Genomic DNA, 27,070 nt, shown 5'->3' with positions numbered 1-27,070 from the left:
CTGACAGTAGAATAGGATTTTTGAAAATCCCTAAGGTGCTTGAGAGGCTCTTGAGCAGGTAAGCCATGAAACTTTAGCAGTAGATTGATTAGCGCAGTCTTCAATTCAACATCTGCACCCAGATTTGGATGACGCGCTTGGAAAAGTGGTAGTGTAAAGTTCAGAGCTCCTGCTTCTAGGAGAGTAATCCTCCTGAGAGCTACCATGTTCTCTGCGCGTAAATCAACCAAATCAGTAGAAATAGAGCTTATTTCTTCCTTAAATGACGTTTTAGATTCACCCTCAGAGAGGACTAACCGATGCCGAGCTTGCCTTGTACGTGGAATAGTTCTTTCATACTCAGGATCAAATGTGGGTAAGCTCGAATCAGGTAGCGAACGCGTCATTCAATGAAAGAAACATACAGCTCATAGTAGCAAAATAAAATAAATTTCAACCAATAAATTAGCACACTGTTGCAATTCCCCGGCAACCGTGCAAAAAATTGACGTACAGAAAAATCACCAATCAAGAGTTTATAGAGAAAACAACGTTGCAAGTATAGCTCTTAACCAATGTTAATTCCGCGTATCAATTTAGAAGGGATTGTCACAAAATTTAGAAATAAAATACTGGGAGTATGAATCCCAGGTCGTCTCCCAACGATTTGCTTTAAATAAGAGCCTTGACAAGGAGAAGATTAAATGGAAGTTCTATCTCGGTTGAACTCTCTCAAGTGTAATAATAAAAGGGTTGTTATCCTACTTAGTTATCCCTTATATAATAAAGGAAAGTCAAGTACTCTCAAACTAATCCTATCGCTTGCATCCTAATCCTTTCCTAAGAAGGGATTAGAGTCAAAGACAGGAAAATTAGCCAACAACTTCCAATTAATATTAACAATTGAGTATTCCAACTCAAGGTTTTCCTTTTAATCAACTCCCAATCAAGTTAGGGAACTACTCCATTATCATGAATATAACTTTCACAGAATTAAGAGAGGAATAAAAGAAAGACATGATAACTAATAACTAAAATTCAATTAAAAGAAAAATGGTTCTTTTCATTAATAAATCCCAAAATCATGAACATACTTATCTAAACAGAGTCAATGGGCAATAAAAGAGTAAATAGTAGAGAGACAAACTAGAATGAGGAAGCTCCAACAAAGGTAATAAATCTTCTCAATATCCAAAGCAAAGCACTAAAACTCTACAACTATGAATGTGAGGAAAACCTAAAAGAAGAAGCAGAATTCTCTCTAGATTCCCAAAACAAAAGTAAAACTATGCTAATGAGAATGTGTGTTGAGTCTCTGCATGTTCCCTTGCATTAGTCTGTGTTTCTGGGCCAAAAATTAGGTCAAAACATGGCCTGAAATTGCCCTCGGCATTTTTTGTTAATTCTGCAGATCACGCATATCACGCGTATGCGTTAGTCATGCGTTCGCGTCGCTGGTCGTTTTGGCGTGTCACGCGTTCGCGTCAAGCACGCGCTCGCGTCATATTGCAGAACTCCAATCCACACGTACACGTCAAGCACGCGCACGCGTCACTACAATTTTCTCCATGTCATGCGCACGTGTGAGCCATGCGTGCGCGTCGCTGCTCGCTGGTTATCTCCTTAGTTTCTTGTGTTCTTTCCATTTTTTTGCAAGCTTCCTCCCCATCCTCTAAGCCATTCCTGCCCTATAAAGCCTGAAACACTTAACACATGGATCACGGCATTGAATGGTATAAAGGAGACTTAAAATACACAAATTAAAGACTTTAGGAAGCAAGTTTTCAATAACAGAACAAAACTAGGAAGGAATTGTAAAACCATTCAAATCATATGAATAAGTGGGCAAGGATTTGATAAAAACCACCCAATTAAGCACAAGATAAACCATAAAATAGTGGTTTCTTATTGCCTCAACACAGAACACTAAGCTTCAATAAAGAATAATGCTGAGCGGATATTTTATACGCTTTTTGGGGGTAATTTCATGTAGTTTTTAGTATGTTTTAGTTAGTTTTTAGTATATTTATATTAGATTTTAGGCAAAATTTATATTTCTGGACTTTACTATGAGTTTGTGTATTTTTTTGTGATTTCAAGTATTTTCTGGCTGAAATTGAAGGATCTGAGCAAAAATCTAATTCAGGCTAAAAAAGGACTGCTGATGCTGTTGGATTCTGACCTCCCTGCACTCGAAATAAATTTTCTGGAGCTACATGAGTTCAATTGGGGCGCTCTCAATGGCGTTGGAAAGTAGACATCCAGGGCTTTCCAGCAATATATAATAGTTCATACTTTGCTAAAAGATAGACGATGTAAACTGGCGTTCAACGCCAGTTCCATGTCCCATTCTAGCGTAAAACGCCAGAAACACGTTACGAGTTGGAGTAAAACGCCAGAAACAGCCTAGCCACGTGGAAAGCTCAAGTCTCAGCCCCAGCACACACCAAGTGAGCCCCAGAAGTGGATTTCTACACTATCTATCTTAGTTTACTCATTTTCTGTAAACCTAGGTTACTAATTTAATATTTAAACAACTTTTAGAGATTTATTCTGTACCTGATGACATTTTAGATCTGAACTTTGTATTTCTGATGGCATGAGTCTCTAAATCCCATTGTTGGGGGTGAGGAGCTCTGCTGTGTTTCGATGAATTAATGCAATTACTTCTATTTTCCATTCAAGCACGCTTGTTTCTATCTAAGATATTTATTTGTACTTAACCATGATGAATGTGATGATCCGTGACACTTATCACCATTCTCAACCTATGAACGCATGCCTGACAACCACTTCCATTCTACCTTAGATTGAATAAGTATCTCTTGGGTTCCTGGCTCACAAGTCTGATTGCCTCTCTTGACAACAGAGCATTCAGATCCGTGAGACCAGAGTCTTCGTGATATAAGCTAGAATTCATGGGCAGCATCCTTGAGATCTGGAATGTCTAAACCTTGTCTATGATATTCCGAGTAGGATCCGGGAAGGAATGACTATGACGAGCTTCAAACTCATAAGTATTGGGCGTGTGACAGACGCAAAAGGATCGATGGATCCTATTCTAACATGAGTGAGAACCGACAGATGATTAGCCGTGCGGTGATAGCGCACCTGGACCATTTTCACTGAGAGGATAGATGGTAGCCATTGACAACGGTGACCCACCAAACATACAGGAAGAAAGCAGAGATTCAGAAGACAAAGCATCTTCAAAACTCCAACATAGTCTCCATTACGGCATAACAAGTATTTATTTCATTCTCTTTTGTTCATTTGCAAGTCAACTAATAATTATAATTGATATCCTGACTAAGAGTTACAAGATAACCATAACTTGCTTCAAGCTAACAATCTCCGTGGGATCAACCCTTACTCACGTAAGGTATTACATGGACGACCCAGTGCACTTGCTGGTTGGTTGTGCGAAGTTGTGAAGAATTGTAATTTCCAATTTCGTGCACCAAGTTTTTGGCGCCGTTGCCGGGGATTGTTCGAGTTTGGACAACTGACGGTTCATCTGGTTGCTTAGATTAGGTAATATTCTTTTCAAAAAGTTTTCAAAAATCTTTCAAAATTTTTTTATTTATTTTCGTTTTTCCAAAATTTATTTTCGAAAAATCCACAAAAATAATAAAGTCATAAAAGTAAAAAATATTTTATGTTTCTCGTGTGAGTCTAGTGTCAATTGCATCTTTTTAATTTTCTAAAAATTTTTCGAAAATTCATGCATGTTTTCTTCATGATCTTCAAGTTATTCTTGATAAATCTTCTTGTTTGATCTTCATATTTTCTTGTTTTGTGTCTTTTGTTGTTTTTCATATGCATTTTTTTATCCATAGTGTCTAAACATTGAAAATTTCTAAGTTTGGTGTCTTGCATGTTTTCTTTTCTTGAAAATTTTTCAAAAATAAGTATTGATGTTCATCATGATCTTCAAAGTGTTCTTGGTGTTCATCTTGACATTCATAGTGTTCTTGCATGCATCATTGGTTTTGATCCAAAATTTTCATGTTTTGGGTCATACTAGTGTTTTTCTCTCTCCTCATTAAAAATTCAAAAATAAAGAAAATATCTTTTCCTTATCTTACTCATAAATTTCGAAATTTTTAGGTTGACTTAGTCAAAAAATTTTAAAATAGGTTGTTTCTTGTTAGTCAAGTCAAGATTTCCATTTTAAAAATCTTATTTTTTCAAAACTTTTTCAAAAATCAAATCTTTTTCATTTTTCTTTTATATTTTCGCAAATTTTTTAAAATTGATTTTCAAAATTTTTTTCTTAATTTTATTTCATAATTTTCAAAAATTTTACTAACAATTAATGTGATTGACTCAAAAATTTGAACTTTGTTACTTTCTTGTTAAGAAAGATTCAATTTTTAAATTCTAGAATCATATATTTTAGTTTCTTGTTAGTCAAGTAATCAATTTTAATTTTAAAAATCAAATCTTTTTAGTTTCCTTTTCAAATCTTTTTCAAAACAAATTTCAATCATATCTTTTTCAAAATCAATTTCAAAAATCTTTTCTAACTCCTTATCTTTTCAAAATTGATTTTCAAATCTTTTTCAACTAACTAATTGACTTTTTGTTTGTTTTACTATTTCTTATCTTTTTCAAAACTACCTAGCTACTTTCCTCTCTCTAATTTTCGAAAACTCCTCCCTCTCATCTTCTTCTATTTATTTATTTATCTACTAACACTTCTCTTCCACTCAAAATTCGAACCCTCTTCTCCCCTCTACCTGTGTTCGGATTTTCTTCTTATTTTCTTCTACTTACATAAAGGAATCTCTCTACTGTGATAAAGAGGATCCCTATTATTATTTTTTGTTCCCTTCTTTTTCATATGAGCAGGAGCAAGGACAAGAACATTCTTGTTGAAGCAGATCCTGAACCTGAAAGGACTCTGAAGAAGAAACTAAGAGAAGCTAAAATACAACAATCCAGAGAAAACCTTATAGAAATTTTTGAAAAAGAAGAGGAGATGGCAGCCGAAAATAATGACAACAACAATAATGCAAGGAGGATGCTTGGTGATTATACTACACCTACTTCCAATTTTTATGGAAGAAGCATCTCAATCCCTGCCATTGGAGCAAACAACTTTGAGCTAAAGCCTCAATTACTTTCTCTGATGCAACAGAATTGCAAGTTTCATGGACTTCCATCAGAAGATCCTTTTCAGTTCTTAACTGAATTCTTACAGATCTGTGATACAATGGGGTTGCTCCTGAGGTCTACAGGCTTATGCTTTTCCCTTTTGCTGTGAGAGACAGAGCTAGAGTATGGTTGGACTCTCAACCTAAAGATAGCCTGAACTCTTGGGATAAGCTGGTCACGACTTTCTTAGCCAAGTTCTTTCCTCCTCAAAAGCTGAGTAAGCTTAGAGTGGATGTTCAAACCTTCAAACAGAAAGAAGGTGAATCCCTCTATGAAGCTTGGGAGAGATATAAGCAACTGACCAAAAAATGTCCTTCTGACATGCTTTCAGAATGGACCATCCTGGATATATTCTATGATGGTCTGTCTGAATTGTCTAAGATGTCATTGGACCATTTTGCAGGTGGATCTATTCACCTAAAGAAAACACCTACAGAAGCTCAGGAACTCATTGACATGGTTGCAAATAACCAGTTCATGTACACTTCTGAAAGGAATTCTGTGAATAATGGGATGCCTCAGAAGAAGGGAGTTCTTGAAATTGATGCTCTAAATGTCATATTGGCTCAGAACAAAATGTTGACTCAGCAAGTCAACATGATTTCTCAGAGTCTGCAATGGCAAAATGCGTTGAATAGTACTAAAGAAGCATCTTCTGAAGAACAAGCTTATGATCCTGAGAACCCTGCAATGGCTGAGGTGAATTACATGGGTGAAGCCTATGAAAACACATATAATCCTTCATGGAGAAATCATCCAAATTTCTCATAGAAGGATCAACAAAAGCCCCAACAAGGCTTTAATAATGGTGGAAGAAACAGGTTTAGCAATAGCAAGCCTTTTTCATCATCTTCTCAGCAACAGATAGAGAATTCTGAGCAGAGCCCCTCTAGCTTAGCTAACATAGTCTCTGATCTATCTAAGGCCACTTTAAGTTTCATGAATGAAATAAGGTCCTCCATTAGAAATTTGGAGGCACAAGTGGGCCAACTGAGTAAAAAAGTCACTGAAACTCCTCCTATTACTCTCCCAAGCAATACAGAAGAGAATCCAAAAAGAGAGTGCAAGGCCATTGATATATTCAAAATGGCCGAATCCAAAGAGGAAGGGGAGGACGTGAATCCCAATGAGGAAGACCTCATGGGATGTCCTCCAGACAGAAAGGAGTTCCCTATTGAGGACCTAAAGGAATCTGAGGTTCATATAGAGACCATAGAGATTCCATTAAACTTTCTTCTGCCATTCATGAGCTCTGAGAACTATTCTTCCTCTGAAGAGGATGAAAATGTAACTGAAGAGCAAGTTGCTCAATATCTAGGAGCCATCATGAAGCTGAATGCCAAGTTGTTTGGTAATGAGACTTGGGAATATGAACCTCCCTTGCTCATTAATGAACTAAATACATGGGTTTAGCAAACTTTACCTCAAAAGAAACAAGATCCTGGTAAATTCTTAATATCCTGTACCATATGCACCATGACCTTTGAGAAGGCTCTGTGTGACCTGGGGTCAGGTATAAATCTTATGCCACTCTCTGTAATGGAGAAACTGGGGATCTTTGAGGTACAAGCTACAAGAATCTCATTAGATATGGCAGACAAGTCAATAAAACAAGCATATGGATTGGTAGAGGACGTGTTAGTGAAGGTTAAAGGCCTTTACATCCCTGCTGATTTCATAATCCTAGACATTGGGAAGGATGAGGATGAATGCATCATCCTTGGAAGACCCTTCCTAGCTACAGCAGGAGCTGTGATTGATGTTGACAGAGGAGAGCTAGTCCTTCAATTGAATGGGGACTACCTTGTGTTTAAAACTCAAGGATCTTCCTCTGCAACCATGGAGAGGAAGCATGAAAAGCTTTTCTCAATACAGAGTCAAACAAAACCCCCAAAATCAAAATCTAAGTTTGGTGTTGGGAGGCCACAACCAAACTCTAAGTTTGGTGTTGAGAAGCCCCCACATTCAAACTCTAAGTTTGGTGTTGGGAGGCCCTTATCATGCTCTGAACATTTGTGAAGCTCCATGAGAGCTCACTGTCAAGCTATTGACATTAAAGAAGTGCTTATTGGGCGGCAACCCAATGTTTATTTATCTATATTTCTATTGTTCTTTTATGTTTTGTTAGGTTTATGATCATGTGGAGTCACAAAACAATTGCAAAAATTAAAAACAAAATAAAAAACAGCAGAAGAAAAAGCACACCCTAGAGGAAGAGCTGTCTGGCATTTAAACGCCAGAAACAGACAGGCAGAGAATAGCTGGAACCGCCTTCTATAACTTTCGAACTCTGGTCAGAGGGAAGATTGTTCACCTCCACCCTGACAAAATAAGAGAGATCTTCAAGCTGCCTCAACTGCAATATGACCCAGACTCCTTTAATAGGAGAATGAAAGGAACAAGAAGAGCAAGGGCGTGAACTGAAGGAATTGAAGTGCCAGAAGCTATCTCTTGAAGGGCCAAGCACCCCACAGACTAAAGGAGCATCCACTTCCCAAAATAAATGTTGTTGAGTCCTAATCTTAGCCTTAACTCTGTGATAATTGTTCTTATTAGGAATTTACCTTAGAAGTTATATATGAGTAGTAGTAATTAGTATCTTTATTTTGATTTTATCTCCAATTAAGCTATAATTTATTTTTCTCATCATCATTAAACATGAATAAAATAGTATATTTTTAGAATAAGGAGGTAATATTTTTTTGAATTTTTAATAAGAAAAATTAAAATTATTTATATGTGGTGGCAATACCTTTTGTCTTCTGAATGAATGCCTGAACAGTGCATAATTTTGATAGTGGAGTTTATGAATGTTAAATCTGTTGGCTCTTGAAGGAATGATGAACAAGAAAAATGTTATTGATGATCTGAAAAATCATAAAATTGATTCTTGAAGCAAGAAAAAGCAGTGAATAACAAAGCTTGCAAAAAAAAAGGAGAGAGAAGAAGAGAAAGCAACCAGAAAAAGCCAATAAACCCTTAAAACCAAAAGGCAAGGCTAAAAAGGATCCAAGGCTTTGAGCATTAATGGATAGGAGGGCCCAAGGAAATAAAATCCAGGCCTAAGGAGCTAAATCAAGTTGTCCCTAACCATGTGCTTGTGGCATGCAGGTCCAAGTGAAAAGCTTGAGACTGATTGGTTAAAGTCGTGATCCAAAGCAAAAAGAGTGTGTTTAAGAACTCTGGACACCTCTAATCGGGAACTTTAGCAAAGATGAGTCACAATCTGAAAAGGTTCACCCGGTTATGTGTCTGTGGCATTTATGTATCTGGTGGTAGTACTGGAAAACAAAGTGCTTAGGGCCACGACCAAGACTCAAAAAGTAGCTGTGTTCAAGAATCAACATACTAAACTAGGAGAATCAATAACACTATCTGTTTATACCCTGGGTCAAGCTGTCCGACTCGGGATGTTCTACAGACAAAGCAACCGACCTCTTCAGGTCAGGACAACCCGACCTCTTTCCAAATAGCTCTGCCAAGTCACCAGAAAAGCCCAAAGAAGGGCCCAAATAGAGGAACACGCCCCAAATCCTAAGGCAGCCCAAGCCTACAGAGAGAAGGGCGATTCCCATGAAGATAAGCTGACCTCACCTAGAAGGTAAGATAAGATAAGATAACTAACTTATCTTATCTAAAAAGGTCACGCCTCATCACTATAAATACACTGGAGCACCCAGGTATAACTCATACTCTGATTCTACTCAATACCTGCTTAATACCCTTGCTAACTTAAGCATCGGAGTCCCTTGCAGGTACCCTCCACCCTCCGGGGACGAAGGATCAGCAGCACCGCCAATTCCAACAAGCCGGACAAATCATCTCCGACCAGCACAAAAGATCTAATCCGAGATCGACCTACAGTTTCTGGTAACCCTCGGAACATTGGCGCCGTTTTCGGGGAACCTGGAAGTCATCCAATCACCATGGCGGACGACCATGACAACAACCACGATTCAGATCTAGAAGATAGAACGCCGCACAAAAACAATGACGCTACGCCTAAAGATACCCCCCGGCCTAGCGGAGACAAGAACGTGCCAAATCAAGAAGCTCTGGACACGCTTCAAGATCGACTAAAGCAACTCGAGAAAGATGCCCAACATCAACGAGCGGTAGAGAAGGACCTGTAAAGGGAGATAAGGCGATGTCGAGAGCTGGAAAGCAAACTCCTACAAATTGAAGCCTATCTCAAAACCAAAGCTATTCGATCTCCTGGTGAAGATAACCCCTGCAAGGATCAAGATCCATTCACCAAAGAAATCATGAAGGCCAAGATCCCAAAAGACTTTAAACCCCCGGACATGACTTTGCACGACGGCACCACAGATCCCGGCCATCACTTCAGTAATTTCAGAAGTAGAACGTATCTCACCGATGCTTCAGATGCAGTTCGTTGCAAAGCCTTTCCAGCTACTTTAACAAAAATAGCAATCAGATAGTTTGACAATCTGCCTCCAAGATCCATCTCCAGTTTTGACGATTTAGCCAAGAAGTTTTCAGCCAGATTCTCTATCCAAAAAAACAAAACCAAGCACGCCCCGAGTCTGTTGGGGATTAAGCAGGGAGATCGGGAAAGTCTCCGCAACTACGTGGAAAAATTCAACAAGGCATGTCTAGACATACAAAATCTACCCACTGAAGCGGCCATCTTGGGCCTCATTAATGGCCTCCAAGAAGGGCCTTTAGCCAATCCATATCAAAAAAGTATCTCACATCGCTAAATGAAATACAAGAACGAGCCGAGAAGTATATCAACATGGAAGAAAACGCCCGACTAGGAGAAGTATCAAGATCCAGATTCTCCTCCCGAGACAAAGATAAAGAGTCTAAGAAGAAGGAAGACCGACACGGGGATAAGATCAAAAAATACCACAATTACACCCCTCTCCGGGTGTCCCTAGTGGATATATACAGAGAAGTTTGTCACACTGAAAAAATACCACCGCATTAATCTGAAACATTCATTGTCCGATTATAAAGCTACAGATTGGCAAAAGTGAAAATCGAATTCACTGCACGATCACGACAGAAGACCCACAGAGATGAAAACCAAATTCATCGGAGGTCAAACACGCGAGGATTAAAACCCAATTTCTACAAAAATCGGCAAAGATGAAATCAGAATAATGCAAAAAGTTATCGAAAGTGATCCGTAGAAAGGACCTGACGAGGTCTTAAAAAAATGGATTGCTACAAAATAACTTAAAGACGGACCGACATAAAAGTCGGATAAGTCACGTCGACTAAAAGTTATCAGTAAATCCCTGGAAAGAGGTCTGGCCAACCATATAAAAGAGGATTACTATAACTTAGAAGGGCCCAACATGACGAGGTCGGCCCACGACAAAGAGTTATAAAGTAATCCCTGAAAGAGACCTGAACCAGGTCCAAGAAAGAAGATTACAGAAATAACTCAGAAGATCCCGACATGACGAAGTCGGCCCAATCGACAAAGAGTTATAAAGTAATCCCTGAAAGAGACCTGAACAAGGTCCAAAAAAGAGGATTACAGAAATAACTCAGAAGAGCCCGACATGACAAAGTTGGCCCAATCGACAAAGAGTTATAAAGTAATCCCTGAAAGAGACCTAAACAAGGTCCAAAAAAGAGGATTACAGAAATAACTCAGAAGAGCCCGACATGACGAAGTCGGCCCAATCGACAAAGAGTTATAAAGTAATCCCTGAAAGAGACCTGAACAAGGTCCAAGAAAGAGGATTACAGAAATAACTCAGAAAAACCCGACATGACGAAGTTGGCTCAATCGACAAAGAGTTATAAAGTAATCCCTGAAAGAGACTTGAACAAGGTCTAAGAAAGAGGATTACAGAAATAACTTAGAAGAGCCCGACATGACGAAGTCGGCTCAACTGAAATGGATTACTAAAGATAACTTCAACAAGGAAAGAAGACCGACGCACAAGTTGAAGTCAACCTCAAAAGAAGTCGGGCTACCAGCATAAAGCAAAGAGGTCCAAAAAGGTCAGACAAAGAAAGTAGCAGACAGATATGTCGTAAAAAGCACAAGTTGCAGTAATAAATGAACTTAAGAAGCTATCATGGTCAGCCCCAAGAGCTCGGAGACTACTTTGTTTAATGAAAATAAAAGTTGCTAAGCAAAGCAACTAAAAAGTATCAGAGTCAGAAGCATATTTTACAAACATAAAAAGTTCAAAAGCCCATAGGTCGGGCTATACCACAATATACCAAGGATAATTAAAGAGAGTTCGGAGGACCCTTAGTGGCGGCATCAATATGAGGTGAAGGAGGACGAGTTTGGAGAGGCACCGCATCCACCGTCCCGTCGCCCCGATTCAAGATCTGACAATCAGGATTTGGCTCAACTACCGTCGAGGGGGCTGAAGAGATCGGCATAGCAGAAGCTTTAAGAGACGGCGCAGGAAGAGGCTCAACGTCGTCATCATCAGGGTCATCTGGGACAATTTTGCCATCCTTTACCACATTGTCAAGGCTAAAGAGAGTCAAGTCAGCATCAGGGGCAAGAATCCGAACCTGCTCCCTCAGGTTCTCATAAGCAGCAGCTACGCTGCCTACAAGGTGACCCTGGAGCTCGGCATAATCAACCCGAGCAGTTTCCAAGTCATCTCGGAGACGTACCAACTCCCTATAAGCTGAGACATAGCTATCCTTGTGCTTCAATGCCATGTCCTCAGCCAACTTCAAGGAAGCCGCCAAGGCGACAGAGCTAGCCTTCTCACCCTCCAATTCCTTTTCTACCTTCGCCAACTTCACCTCCAACTCCTCCTTTAGACCCTTGATCCGATCAAACTCCAATTTAGCCTCCTCCATGAAGGATTTCGTAGCATGAATCGGGATATCCTGAGCAGTTCGGAAAATAGCCGCACCTATATGTGCCATCTTCACACTATTTCTAGTGATGAATTCTAGGTGCTGAAGAAAGGACACATCATCCATGGAAAGTACACCATAAGGGGCAATTTGCTGGTTGACAAACTCGACAGCATCAAAATCTGGGGCATCCAGGTTAAAGGGCTCAGATGTTTTCTGCTTTTTTGAGGGAGGAGCACCAGAAGTAGCAGCAGAAGTTTGTGGAGGATCGGCAAGGCAAACCCGAGGAGTAGGGATTACCCTCCTCGGCCCAGGGGAACTCGGCACGGGCAGTTTCATGATGGTTTGAGAAGACCCTTCTCCAGCCGCCTTGACCGATATGTTTTGTGCAACAGCTGCCTTCCTAGCTTTTTTGAAAGCCTTCATGGATTCGTTGTTTTTTGACATTTCTGAAAAACAGAAAAGACAGAATCAACAACAAAAGTCATGGATCACAAAGGTAAAATAGAATAAAAGTGAAAACACATTAGTCAGTACCTAACACATCTCGGACCAAAGATGGGTCCCCCAGGAACTTCTTAGTATCCAGATGCGGAGGCTCCCCCCAAATATCTTCCAAGACACTCACAAAGGCCTGTTCGACCTCGTCCAACATCTCCCAAGTATATCGAGACACCATTACATTCTTTTGCCACTCAAGAGGAAAAGTAGGTTCATCATTTTCGTCAAGAAAAAAAGGGGCAGACCCCTTCAACAGCTCGAACTTTAAAGAAATAGTTTTTAAAGTCCTTAAAGTACTCGTCATACATAGCAAAGACTTTGTGCCCTTGAGCAGATCTAAAAGAAACCCAAGAAGCTTTCTTTTTTGAAGAAGCCCCAGGCTTGGCCGAGACAAAGAGATAGAGGAAAATAGTCAGAGAAGGCTTAATGCCTAACTCTCGACACAGCAGCTGAAAGATTTTTATAAAACCCCACGAATTGGGATGAAGCTGGGATGGAGCAATGTTACACGACCACAAGAAGTTGGTCTCAAAAGTGGAAAAAGGAAAAGTAATGTCCAACAGACTAAAGAAGTATTCATAAGCATAAAAATAGGGACGCTCCCCCTCGATTGGAGTAGGAAAACAAACTCTCTCATGGGAATCAGGTGCTACCAGCTCGTAATTCCCTTCCTGGGCACCACTACCACAAACCCTATAATGTTTTTGCAGCTCTTTACAGAATTCAGAATCCACCACCGAAAGACACAGAAGAACCATGGAATCCACCCAATCGGCCATGCCCTCAGGGACTTGGGAAGACGTCTCAACAATATTCTTGTGAGAAGCCATAAGACCAACTAGTCCTACAATAAAGAAATAAAATATTGGATTACTAAAACACATCTCGGGCAACAGCAAAAAAACTCGGCTACACAACCTAGCACAATACAAGCAACAAAAAGGAGACCCCAGGACTTACATCCTGGGGCATCCTTTGGAGGCAGCCACAGAACAAGAACCCAAGAGGATTTACAAGATTCACACCCCAGCAACAATCCTTCCCTTTCAAACCAGAAACAACAACAGAAGCAGAAATCATCAAGAAAACATCGTTGAACCTAAACCCACTAAAGGAGCAACCTTTTTTCAAGCAGCGACAACATGCAAAACCCTAGAGACACTAAACGTAAGGGCGAAAAGAGGACCAAAACACGTACATCACAGGGGCAGTCAAGCATGGCAATATGAAAAGATTCAAGCTTTCCAACATAGATACAGGCAAAATCAAAACTTTATTGAAGAATCACATTCCAAATCAAGTAAAGAAGCAGGGAAAAGAACCAACCTGAGGAAAAGAGGAACACTAAATGATCGCCAAGCAAACGTCGCAGAAGGAAATGAGAAAATCACAGAGAAAATAGAAAAGAGAGAAAGAAGGTTACGAAGAAGAGAAATCGTTTTTCAAATACGAAGTTTAAAAATAAAGAGACCCAGAGAAAGCGGAGCATTAAAAGCCCATTAATGAGGGTGTTAAACCCTCACACGTTTCCAAAGCTAGAGCGCTAATGCAAAAGTGCACGCTTAAAGAAGCAGAAACGTTCCACATTCAAAAAGGAGCTATACAAAGATAAAGCGACAAAATGCTCGAGTTCGGCTTTACCCAAGCAGGCTCGAAGACCAAGACTCGACCTCCAGATAAAGACCGAGCTCGAGCAGGGGCACTGTTCATACCCTGGGTCAAGCTGTCCAACCCGGGATGTTCTACAGACAAAGCAACCGACCTCTTCAGGTCAGGACAACCCCACCTCTTTCCAAAGAGCTCGGCCAAGTCACCAGAAAAGCCCAAAAAGGGCCCAAATAGAGGAACATGCCCCAAATCCTAAGGCAGCCCAAGCCTACAGAGAGAAGGGCGGTTCCCACGAAGATAAGATGACCTCACCTAGAAGGTAAGATAAAATAAGATAACTAACTTATCTTATCTAAAAAGGTCACGCCTCATCACTATAAATACATTGGAGCACCCAGGTATAACTCATACTCTGATTCTACTCAATACCTACTTAATACCCTTGCTAACTTAAGCATCGGAGTCCCTTGTAGGTACTCCCAACCCTCCGGGGACGAAGGATCAGCAGCACCGCCAAGTCCAACAAGCCGGACACGTCATCTCCAACCAGCACAAAAGATCTCATCCGAGATCGACCTACAGTTTCAGGTAACCTCAGAACACTATCCAAATTCTAAGTTCCCATAGATGCCAATCATTCTAAACTTCAAAGAATAAATTGAGATGCCAAAACTGTTCAGGAGTAAAAAGCTACCAGTCCCGCTCATCTAATTAGAATTTATGCTTCATACAGAAACTCTGAGATGATTTTGCCTCTTAATTTTCTTTCTATCCTATTTTATTTATCTCGTTGCTTGAGGACAAACAACAGTTTAAGTTTGGTGTTGTGATGAGCGGATATTTTATACGCTTTTTGGGGGTAATTTCATATAGTTTTTAGTATGTTTTAGTTAGTTTTTAGTATATTTCTATTAGTTTTTAGGCAAAATTTATATTTCTGGACTTTACTATGAGTTTGTGTGTTTTTCTGTGATTTCAGGTATTTTCTGGCTGAAATTGAAGGATCTGAGCAAAAATCTGATTCAGGCTGAAAAAGGACTGCTGATGTTGTTGGATTCTGACCTCCCTGCACTCGAAATGGATTTTCTGGAGCTACAAGAGTCCAATTGGCACGCTCTCAATTGCGGTAGAAATTAGACATCTAGGGCTTTCCAGCAATATATAATAGTTCATACTTTGCTCAAAGATAGATGATGTAAACTGGCGTTCAATGCCAGTTCCATGTCCCATTCTGGCGTAAAACGCCAGAAACACGTTACGAGTTGGAGTAAAATACCAGAAATAGGTTACAACCTGGCGTTTAACACCAGAAACAGTCTAGGCACATGGAAAGCTCAAGTTTCAGCCCAGCACACACCAAATGGGCCCCGGAAGTGGATTTCTGCACTATCTATCTTAGTTTATTCATTTTCTGTAAACCTAGGTTACTAGTTTAGTATTTAAACAACTTTTAGAGATTTATTCTGTACCTGATGACATTTTAGATCTGAACTTTGTATTTCTGACAGCATGAGTCTCTAAATCCCATTGTTGTGGGTGCGGAGCTCTGTTGTGTATCGATGAATTATTGCAATTACTTTTTTTGGCATTCAAACATGCTTGTTTCTATCTAAGATATTTATTCGTACTTAACCATGATGAATGTGATGTTCTGTGACACTTATCACCATTCTCAACCTATGAACGCGTGCCTGACAACCATTTCCGTTCTACCTTAGATTGAATAAGTATCTCTTGGGTTCCTGGCTCACAAGTTTGATTGCCTCTCTTGACAACAGAGCATTCAGATCCGTGAGACCAGAGTCTTCGTGGTATAAGCTAGAACCCATGGGCAGCATCCTTGAGATCCGGAAAGTCTAAACCTTATCTATGGTATTCCGAGTAGGATCCGGGAAGGGATGACTGTGGCGAGCTTCAAACTCATAAGTATTGGGCATGTGACAGACGCAAAAGGATCGATGGATCCTATTCCAACATGTGTGAGAACCGACAGATGATTAGCCGTGTGGTGACAGTGTAGCTGGATCATTTTCACTGAGAGGATGGATGGTAGCCATTGACAACGGTGACCCACCAAACATACAGCTTGCCATGGGAGGGGACTTGCGTGCGTGAAGACGAAGACAGGAAGAAAGCAGAGATTCAGAAGACAAAGCATCTCCAAAACTCCAACATATTCTCCATTACTGGTGGCCAAAGTTGGCTCACCAACATTGCCATGAACGTTGCTTGTGGAGAAGGAAGCAACGTTGGTGGCCAAGTTGGCTCACCAACGTTGCCACAAACATTGGCATTAGATAGAAAAGGCAACGTTGGTGGCCAAAGTTGGTCCACCAATGTTGCCGCAAATGTTCCAAGCATGAAGAGCAATGTTGGTGGCCTAAAGTAGCTCACCAACATTGCTAACAACGTTGCTAGCAAGTGAGGTGCAACGTTGGTGGCCAAGGTTGGCTCACCAACGTTGCCCTCCAACGTTCCAAGGCTTAACAAGTAACGTTAGTGGCCCAAGGGTGGCTCACCAACATTGCTGGCAACGTTGCAAGCTAAGTAGATGCCAACGTTGGTGTGCAAATGTTGCCACAAATGTTGCACACAATGTCTTTGATAAAATCTGAAGTTCGAGCTGGAAAAATTTGATGTGAGGCGTACACAAGAATGACGCATATGCGTGATAGTGGAAAATTAGCAAGTCTCGCGCACGCATGGGCGACGCACACACGCAAAATGGAAAAAAAATAGCTTTGACGCGTGCGCGTGGGTGACGCGCACACGTGACCAGACAAACGTTGGTGCACCAACGTTGAGCCCAACGTTAGTCGCAATGCCCAAAGAGGCTTTTTGCATGCAACATTTGTGCCACCATTATTGCACAAACGTTGGTCACCAACACCAGCACCAACTTCAATTCAAAATGGCACCCATGCAAGTGTGAACGTTACTGAATTAACGCCTATGTCAACGTCACAAAAAGTCACTCCTAATTTGCTTCAACTGAAGGCCAAAGCCCACATCCAAAGTCTTGAAGATTAATCTAGGAAGTGTATAAATATGATAGATTTTGAAGTTAGAAAAAGGCTGGCAAGCAAGGACCCTAATTGGGAAACCCTGAAATCATTTTCCTTGTACTTTTCTCTACTTTTATGTACTTTTCGTTTCCTTTTTGTTTTGCTAAGCAATGATGAACTAAACCCCAAATCATTAGGGGGAGGAGCTCTATTGTAATTCACATGATTGAATAAAATTCATCTTCTTCTCAATTCGCTTGTTGTAGCTAAGGGATACCTTCTATGTTTATTGTGATTTACTCACTTCGGAAGAGGGTTTGAATCAATTGAATCTCTATGTGAGCCTCAGAAGGGAAATCATAGAGATTAGAATTAAAGCTCTATCCCTCACAGTTCTCTTAACCAACACCATTCGAGAGGAATTGAGGTCTTGAGAATTTGTGTGGCTTATGGCTAAGAGAATGCACTTAACCTCTTCTCATGACAATTAGAACAAGGAATTGGCAAAATTGGTTATGTTTAGAGAGATTGAGTAGCCAAGGAATTGGGACTCAATCAATTTCAATCTGCCATAGATCTACTTTATATGATTGAGAATGAAGTTGAGACCCATTTGATTCATGATGGATTATGATATCTCCAATCCCTAATGAATCTTTCTCTTTGATATTTCTTTATTTTGGTTACCTTGAATTCACCTTAATTGCTTTGATTAACTGCTTTCTTGATTTACAGCACCCAAGACCCCTTTTAATTTACATGCAATTTAATTTTCATTCTATCTTTTTACTTTCTTGCAATCTAAGATTCAACCTATTTTCATTTCTTGTCATTCAAGTTTCTGTCATTTACTTTTCAGCATTTATTTCTACAGCACTTTACATTTTATACCATTTAAGTTTCTGTCATTTACTTTCCAGCATTTACTTTCTTGCAATTTATATTCTGTCCATTAAATTTCACCAAGCTCTATTCAATATTCGCTTGACTAGAATCATCACCTAACTAAAATTGCTTGATCCATAAATTCCTGTGGGATCGACCTCACTCTTGTAAGTTTTACTACTTGATATGACCCGGTATACTTTCTGATAGTTGTGTGGATGTGATTTTCCGCCATCACCTCTTCTCTGGATTTCTTGTTGGATCTTTGGGTACTCATTCTTTTTGAACCTGAAAGGGACCTCGGGGATCACCTTTATCTTTGCCACTACTTCACATAAGTGATCTTGATGAGTCTTGGTGAGGGATCTCCTCATTTTCTAGGGATCGGAGGCGGAAGCAATGGCTTTTCCTTTCCTCTTTCTTGAGGACTCTCCGACTTTGGGTGCTATACTTAGAAATGGTAGAAGTCAAAAGGCAAAGCTTTTGCAACACCAAACTAAAGAACTTTGCTCGTCCACGAGCAAATATGAATGAAAGAGAAGAAGAGAGTAGAAGATGAAGAGAATAGTAGAGATGGAGAGAGAGGGGGATTCGGCCAAGTGGGGCTTATTGGGTATGAGGTGTGTGTTTTGAAGGGTTCTATGAAGAGTTATTTATAGTGGTGGGTTATGGTTAGGTTTCAGCCATGAGGGGAGAATATGGGTGGAAAAGATTTGAATTTGAAATGGGTTGGTGGGAATGGATGGATAGGAGTGATGAAGGTTGTTGGGAAGAGAGAAAGATGATGTGGATATGATTGGTTGAGGGTGTATCAGGAAGAGTGTACATGGGGAAGAGGGAAAGTAAAAGAGAGAAGAAGATAGGGTAGGTGGAGATTCTGTGGGACCCACTAATCTTGAGAGGCTAGGGAATTTGAATTTCATGCCCCCTTGTGAGCGTTGAACGGCCCAGCCTCTGCTTCTTGTCTGGCGCTCAACGCCAGCTTCTTGCTCCGTTGTGGACATTGAACGCCTAACCTCTGCTCCCTGGCTGGCGTTCAACGCCAGCTTCTTGCTCCATGTAGGGTGTTAAAAGCCCTATAGGGACTCCTCCCTTGGTGTTCAACGCCAGCAATGCTGCTCCCTCTTTGGCATTGAACGCCCACACCTCTCCTTGTGTGGCATTCAACGCTAGCTTTTGCACCCATTTGGGGGCGTTGAACGCCCCTCTGGCCTCCTGGTCTGGCGTTCAATGCCAGCAAGGGGTCTACTCCAAGGTGTTCTGTTTCCATCTTGGAATGTCTTTGTCTCTATTCTACTGCACATGATCACAAACTCTAAAAGGGAAATAATTCTGAAAATAACTTAATATAACTCGAAAGAAATAACTAAAAATAAGAATACTAAAGTTATGGTTTGGTTGCCTCCCAACAAGCGCTTCTTTAATGTCACTAGCTTGACGGTTAGCCCCTTTACGGGGATGGAAAGGGGCTCAAAATTTTGCCCCTTACAGTGAACTTCTTCCCTGTGCTCTCATGGAAGAGCTCCACGTGTTCTAGAGATAGGACTTTGTTCATAGTGTGTGGAATCACAGGGCTATGTGTGAAGACAACTCTCAGGCTAGGTGAGAGGCCTTTAGTGGTGATTTTCCTATCCATCCAACCTTTAGGTACCTTTCCCTTAGTACCTTCATTCTCATTGCTTGATGATGGTTTCTCAACACCAAACTTAGATTCGGTATATGGGGACTCTGTAAAGCTCTGCACAGAGAGAGAAGGTTAGAACACTAAGTGTTACACAGTTGTCTCTCCTTTCGGGAGGGAGTTAGGTTTAGTCATCTTGAACAAAATGTGATCTTCCCATAAATGCAAAACGAGCTCTTCCCTTGCCACATCAATTATGGCATTGGCAGTGGCTAGGAAAGGTCTTCCAAGGATGATGGATTTATCCTCATCCTCTCGGGTATTTATGATTATAAAATTTGCAGGGATGTAAAGATTTTCAACCCTTACTAAGACATCCTCTACCAGGTCATATGCCTTTTTCAGTGATTTGTCTGCCATCTCTAATAAGATCTTGACAACTTGCACCACAAGAATTCCCAGCCTCTCCATTACAGAGAGAGGCATGAGGTTTATGCTTGACCCTAGGTCGTATAAAGCCTTCTCAAAGGTAATTGTTCCTATGGTGCAGGAAATTAGAAAGCGTCTAGGATCTGGCAACTTTTGAGGTAGTTTCTTCTGAACTATGGCATTGAGTTCCTTGGTGAACACCGGAGGTTTGACCTCCAATGTCTCTGTTCCAAATAATTTGGCATTCAGCTTCATCAAAATTCTAAAGTACCGAGCGACTTGCTCTTCCCTAGTTTTCTCTTCCTCGTCAAAGGAGGAGTATTCTTCAGATTCTATACATTGCAACAAGGCATTCAAGAGAACCTCTATGGTTTCCTCATGAGTGCTGGTTTCTGTTAGTTCTTCAATAGGGGTGTCATTAGGGGGCACAGAACACTCATCCTCCCCCCATTGTGGCGTTTAATGCCAAGACATGCTCCTCCTTGGGCGTTGAACGCCCGACCTCTACTACCTGGCTGGCGTTCAATGCCAGAAACTTCCCTTCAGATTCGGCCCCAGCTGCTATAGTGAAGGCCTTGCACTCTTCTCTTGGGTTTACTTCAGTATTACTTGGAAGAGTGTTAGAAGGGATTTCAGGGATCTTCTTACTCAGCTGACCATTCTGTACCTCCAGATTCCTAATGGAGGACCCAGTCTCTATCATGAAACTGTGAGTGGTCTTAGAGAGATCGGAGACTATAGTGGCTAAGTCAGATAGGCTCTGCTCAGAAGTCTCCATCTGTTGCTGAGAAGGTGAGAATGGTTTGTTATTGAACCTATTTTGGTTCCTTCCACCTTGGTTGTTGTTGAACCCTTGTTAAGGGTTCTATTGATCATTCCATGAAAAGTTAGGGTGATTCCTCCATGATGGGTTGTAGGTGTTTCCATAAGGCTCATTGTTGGGATTCCCCATATAATTAACCTTTTTCATCATCAATTGATCTGGATCATAAGCATCTCCTTCATAGGAGGGGTCTTGAGTACTGCCAACTACAGCTTGTAATCTAATCAAATGCTGAGAGACTTTGTTGACCTGTTTGGTCAGGATCTTGTTTTGAGTGAATATGGCATTTAGAGTGCCAACCTCCAGGACTTCTTTCTTCTGAGCTGCCCCATTGTTCACAAGGTTTCTTTCAGAAGTGAACAATAATTGGTTGTTTGCAACCATTTCAATAAGTTCTTGTGCCTCTTCAGGCGTTTTCTTTAAGTGGAGTGATCCACGAGCAGAATGGTCCAATGACATTTTGGACATCTTAGATAGGCCATCATAGAAGATTCCTACGATAGTTCATTTGGAGAGCATGTCAGGAGGACATCTCCTTATTAGTTGCTTGTATCTTTCCCAAGCTTCGTATAGGTATTCACCCTCTTTTTGTCTAAAGGTTTGAACTTCCACCCTGACCTTGCTCAGCTTCTGAGGTGGAAAGAACTTAGCCAAGAATGCATTGACCAAGTTTTTCCACAAGTCTAGACTTTTCTTGGGTTGAGAATCCAACCATATCCTAGCTCTGTCTCTAACAGCAAAAGGAAAAAGTATAAGCCTGTACTCCATTGGTCTTAACTGTATCACAGATTTGCATGAACTCAAATAAGAATTTATGTGAATCTTCCTGGAAGTCCATGAAATTTACAATTCTATTGCATTAGAGTAACCAATTGAGGCTTTAGCTCAAAGTTATTTGCACCAATGGCAAGTATAGAGATGTTTTTTCCATAGAATTCATAAGTGGGTGCAGTGAAGTCACTAAGGACCTTTCTTGCGTCTCCTCCATCATTTAGATTGGCTGCCATGTCTGTATTCTCAATTTCTTGTTCGAAAAGCTCTGTGAGGTTTCTTCTGAAGTGTTGTTGTCTAACTTGTTGTAAACGCCTCTTTAGTCAGGTTCAGGATCAGGATCAAAGAGAGGTTCTTTATCTCTGTTCATGTTCATAAACAAAAAGAAAGAATGCAAGAACAGAAGAAAATAAAAAATTTTCTATGTCAGAGTATAAAGGTCCTTTGTTAGAGAGAGATATCAAGAAGAAAAGAAAAGAAGATGTCCTTTAAAAATAGTTAAATTTTTTTAAAGTAAATTTTGAATTTTTTTAATATTATCGAATAAAAAAATATGCAGATATTATTATTGTATTAAAAATTTTATTTGGTCGGTTGCCCCGTTTTCCATAAAAAGAATTAAAAATTTGTAGAATGGCAGAGTCACATGTCACAATCTGTTTCAAATTTTCAATATGTAAAAGCGTTTGGGTATTCTCTCCTTCCTCTTCTTTTTTTTTACTATTGTGATGAGGATGAGCGAGTTTAATAATAATATGTTATAAATACATGCATCTTCTCAAAAGTTATCTTTTTGGGCATAAAATATGAATTATATATACATGTTCACTTATATTTGCCTAAACTGAGCTTTTATATGTAAACAGCACCACAACAATGATCATATTTTAGATTTATTATGATAAAATTCTAATAACATATAGATTTAATTTGTCAAAGTCCTAAAAAATATATTGGATAAAAAATAAAAATAAAAATAATAATAATAACAAAAATCTCAATTCATACATCAGATTTTATCAAATAACAATTAAATTACATCTGATTTATCATTTATATATTGAAATCTCAATTCTTAATTAGAAATTAATCTCTTGATTTAACTATTAAACTTTTTTGATATAATAATTTTGAATGAGAGAATTCATTTTATAAATAGTAAATCAAATAATATTATTCTAAAAATCTTGATTTTTTTGTAAGTTGAAGATGATTTTTGTGAGTTTACAAATCCTATAAACTTACACTCAAATTTACAATGTAATGTATGAAGATGAAGCCATTGACAACATTGCCAAAAATCTGAAGCAATCATGGACACTCCTTCATATTACCCTCTCTCACTCCTTCTCGTACTCCTCTCCCTTCCGCCTCTTCTCACATTCTTCCTCCTCCGCCGCCGCCACTCCTCCTCCAACCGCCACCCTCCAGGACCACCAGGATGGCCAATTTTTGGCAACTTATTCCAGCTCGGAGACATGCCACACCGCACCCTCGCCAACCTAAGCCATACCTACGGCCCCGTTGTGCGCCTCCAGCTGGGAGCCATCAACACCGTCGCCATCCTCAACGCCAAAACCGCCACTGAGTTCTTCAAGTCCCACGACCACAACTTCGCCGACAGGACAATCATTCAAACCATGCGAGTCCACAACTACGACAAGTCCTCTTTAGCCCTTGCCCCTTACGGCCCTTACTGGCGCCTCATGCGCCGCCTCGTCACGGTGGACATGCTCGTGGCGAAACGCATCAACGACACCGCTCCCGTCCGGCGCAGGTGCGTCAACGACATGGTTTCCTGGGTAGCAAAAGAAGCTAAAAAACTCAAAGCCGGCGAAGGTGTCCACGTGGCAAGATTCGTGTTCTTGATGTCGTTCAATCTGTTCGGGAACCTTATGCTTTCCCAAGACATGTTTGACCCGGAATCGGAAACAGGGTCGGATCTGTTTAAAGCAATCATGGGGCTTTTGGAGTGGACGGGGCACGCGAACGTGGCGGACGTGTTCCCGTGGCTTGTGTGGGTGGACCCGCAGGGGCTGCAGCGGAGGATGAAGAGGGACATGGGAAAGGCCATTGAGATTGCTTCCAAGTTCGTGAAGGAGCGGTTGCAGCTGCAGCATAGTGATGATATGGCTAGAAAGGATTTCTTGGATGTGCTGCTTCAATTTCAGGGCGGTGGCGGTGAGGAGGCACGGAATATCTCCGACAAGGACCTCAACGTATTCATTTTGGTAGGTACCATAGTATTATTTTCCGTTGACTAACATTTCATGTGAATAATCATCTTATTTTTTTCATTTACACATTTAATCAATTTTGTTAGGAAAAAATTGATCAATAGTTTAAAAGACTAAAAATGGACGAAGAATCAACCTAGAAAAAAAAAATACAAATAACTTTTCAGTCAATCTCTAATAAAATTTTATTTTTAATAGATTTTATACTGAATTTATTTGATAATTTTATTTGGTGCATTCTGTAGTGTAGTGGCTTGTATAATTTGGTGATTAAGGTGACCTCAACGTTAAAACTAATAGGAGAGGGACGTGTGTAGTCTCACACTAGGAGTTAAGTTGACTTTCTTGATAGCACTATAACTCAACTAAGAAGCACACTACAAAAAAATAAGTTTTTTGTCACGCTTTTAAAACGTGTTAAAAAGTGTAAAAAACGTGTTGATAATTTTTTGGCATATTTTTTAAGCTATTGATACACTTTTAAGAGAATCACATCTGTAAGTGTGCTGGTTGATCTATCGCCAAATTTTTATTGATATATTGGTACGTTTTATTTTTTTGCCACACTTTTAAAACTTGCCAAAAAGTGAAAACTTGTCGTTACACTTCTAGAGCGTGGCCTAATCCTTTTCAAATAAAAAAAATCAAAAATCAAATAGGAATATAAATAAGTTAATCTTTTAAATAAAATAAAATAATAAAAAATTAATCTTCCATGTATATATTTGAATTATATATGTACATAATAAAATATGAATGAAACCTTTAAAAAAAAATAAATTCAACATTCAAAATAAACATTTAAAAAATTATAATTTTATATTAGAAAAAAATTAATTTAATTCCTAAACAACATTCGGACTAATTTGTAGTACATGAATGGTTGCATGCAACTCTTGTATAGCTGTCAGAGGTGGAGAAGTTATTGAGTGACAGTAACCTGTATGCATGAGAACTATACAACAAATTGTAAAATTAGTACTAATTTCAAGCATGTTAAATTTGTCACTTAGTAATCAAAATTAGTAGCCTTTTTTTATAATAATGCATACCTGCAACAAGATCAGAGTCATATGTGTAGACATCAATTCTCTATAGCTGGCCATATCTAACCTGAACATATTAATATTAACTCTTAAGACTTAGTATAACATTAGAATTCAGACACTAGAGGCTAAAATCTTATTTCAATTTCATACACTAGGTTCCCAAATAAAAAATATAGGTACATTTTTCTAATAGCAAAGTGATCAAATGAAAATTTTCATCTCATCTCATTAATCATTTCATTAACTGAATTAATGTAAAAATTCATGCCAGTATCAAGGAAGCATTAGTGAAAAGTATGCATTAAAATCACATAAAACATTGACAAATTGAATGTAAACATTGCATTGGCTGCAACGATAGCAAGTAGCCATAATGAATCAAAATTAAAAATCTTAAGCTTCCTCAATATAGAAGAAGGCTGGAACTATGGTGTCTATATGTCACAAATAGAGCGTGTATCAATTTTAGCATATTTCAAGTCAAGCTTACCTCTATATAGCAAGGTCTTTGTGTCACAATTAAATCTATTTCATGCCAGTTTTTCAGTTTTCATTGATTTTGTTATCTTTCCAATAGATCTGATCTCAAAGATAAGACTATAGATTTATGCTGAAGATATAACACAACCAGTTGGTCTTCATAAACAATAGTGCAATACAATTAAATATAAAATATAAACCACTTTTGACATAATACAAATTTACTAACTTACTAAGGAATTCAATAGCCGAAAACCATTCCTTGGTGTCAACATGTAACATCTTGACTAGATCTTTGGCACTACTCGATATGGAATGCCAAGAATCCGAAGAGAAATCAATGCGTCCATGAAGAATAGCATCAAATATACCATGTTTATTTTCTTTATACAAAAGACAAGAATAACATGTGAATAAGATTAGAAAGCAAAACTAGTTTCTAATCAATACAAAATATCTAATAATGAACAAGAAAACAAGCTTCCAAACCAGCACACACATCTGAACTGAAGTGAAGCTCAAGAATCAATAGCCACTAAAAATTTGAGCCAATGGCTGAAGTTAGGACTTAGAATAGGATATTAAAATAGTATGTTTACCTTCTTGGAAAGAAAATACATGGATATTGATCACACTAAAAATTGCACAAAAGATGATATACTATTTAAAAAAAAATTATGATACCTTAATAGTCTCACTTAAATTTCCAAAACCATGTAAGCTGTGCAAAGCGGCAGAACTACCAGTGGGCAGCTACTCCAAGAGCACAAATTGTAATAATCTCATCAAAATCATATTTCTTTTTTTCTCAAGATGATCAAGGTTATCAATTATGTTAAGAATCAATCAATTTTCTAACAATTTTTGTATGAATAAGTATGACATCAATATATCATCATTAATCGTCACGGGACTACCAAGAACTTCAATGCAAACAACAGTACATAAGCCTATTATATATCTTGAAGGTTGAAACTTCTTTAATGGAGTTACCTGCAACTGAAACTCTATTATCTAACTATTCAATTCCATTAGACAACTATCAAATACAAAAACGAAAACGAATTGAGCACTCACAAAGTTGCATAGAACTTCCAATACACCTTTATCACGGATACACTACTGCACCAAGATTGTTCTAGGTGGCGGTGCACCAGACACTTTCACACCCTCAAGATGCATGGTGGACGAAATTGTGATCACTATTCTTTAAGTTATACTTTTATGGAATTTGAAATTGGCACGAGTGGACACAACTCCGTTCAACTAACCAGCAAGTGTACTGAGTCGTCCAAGTAATAAACCTTACGTGAGTAAGGGTCGATCCCACAGAGATTGTTGGTATGAAGCAAGCTATGGTCACCTTGTAAATCTCAGTTAGGCAGATTAAATTGGTTTATGGTTTCGAAAATAGAAATAAGAAAATAAATAATAAAAGGGATAGAATACTCATGCAGATTCATTGGTGGGGATTTCAGATAAGCGAATGGAGATACTGTATGGCTCAAGGACGCCTGCTCTCCCACTGCTTCAACTCAATCCTTCTTACTCCTTTCCATGGCAAGCTGTGTATAGGGGTTCACCATAAGCGGTGGCTACTTTCAATCCTCTCGGGAAAATGATCCTATGCGGCTGTCACTCGCATGGCTAATCGTCTGGAGGCATCACCCATGGTTGATGGCTACATCCCATCCTCGCAGTGAAAACTA

General features: G+C 39.4%; 1 protein-coding gene and 1 non-coding gene across 2 annotated transcripts in view; one reads left to right on the top strand and one right to left on the bottom strand.

Moving 5' to 3' along the window:
• Window positions 1-5,358: 5,358 nt before the first annotated feature.
• LOC127740190 (small nucleolar RNA R71) lies at window positions 5,359-5,466 on the bottom strand. The gene has a single exon (XR_008000871.1). It is a non-coding gene; the product is annotated as a small nucleolar RNA R71 (small nucleolar RNA).
• Window positions 5,467-22,838: 17,372 nt separating this feature from the next.
• LOC107493730 (cytochrome P450 76A2) overlaps window positions 22,839-27,070 on the top strand; it is a 31,178-nt gene continuing 26,946 nt past the window's right edge. Inside the window, exon 1 of the mRNA XM_016114786.3 lies at window positions 22,839-23,826. Within this exon, the coding sequence (XP_015970272.1) occupies window positions 22,909-23,826 (918 nt within the window). The 5' untranslated portion in view covers window positions 22,839-22,908. The remainder of the gene's footprint in view (window positions 23,827-27,070) is intronic.

The sequence above is a fragment of the Arachis duranensis genome, chromosome 6 (assembly GCF_000817695.3).
Source record: "Arachis duranensis cultivar V14167 chromosome 6, aradu.V14167.gnm2.J7QH, whole genome shotgun sequence".
Lineage (NCBI taxonomy): Eukaryota > Viridiplantae > Streptophyta > Magnoliopsida > Fabales > Fabaceae > Arachis > Arachis duranensis.
The sequence above is the reverse complement of the archived record's forward strand: the minus strand, read 5'-3'. Positions and strand labels throughout refer to the sequence as shown.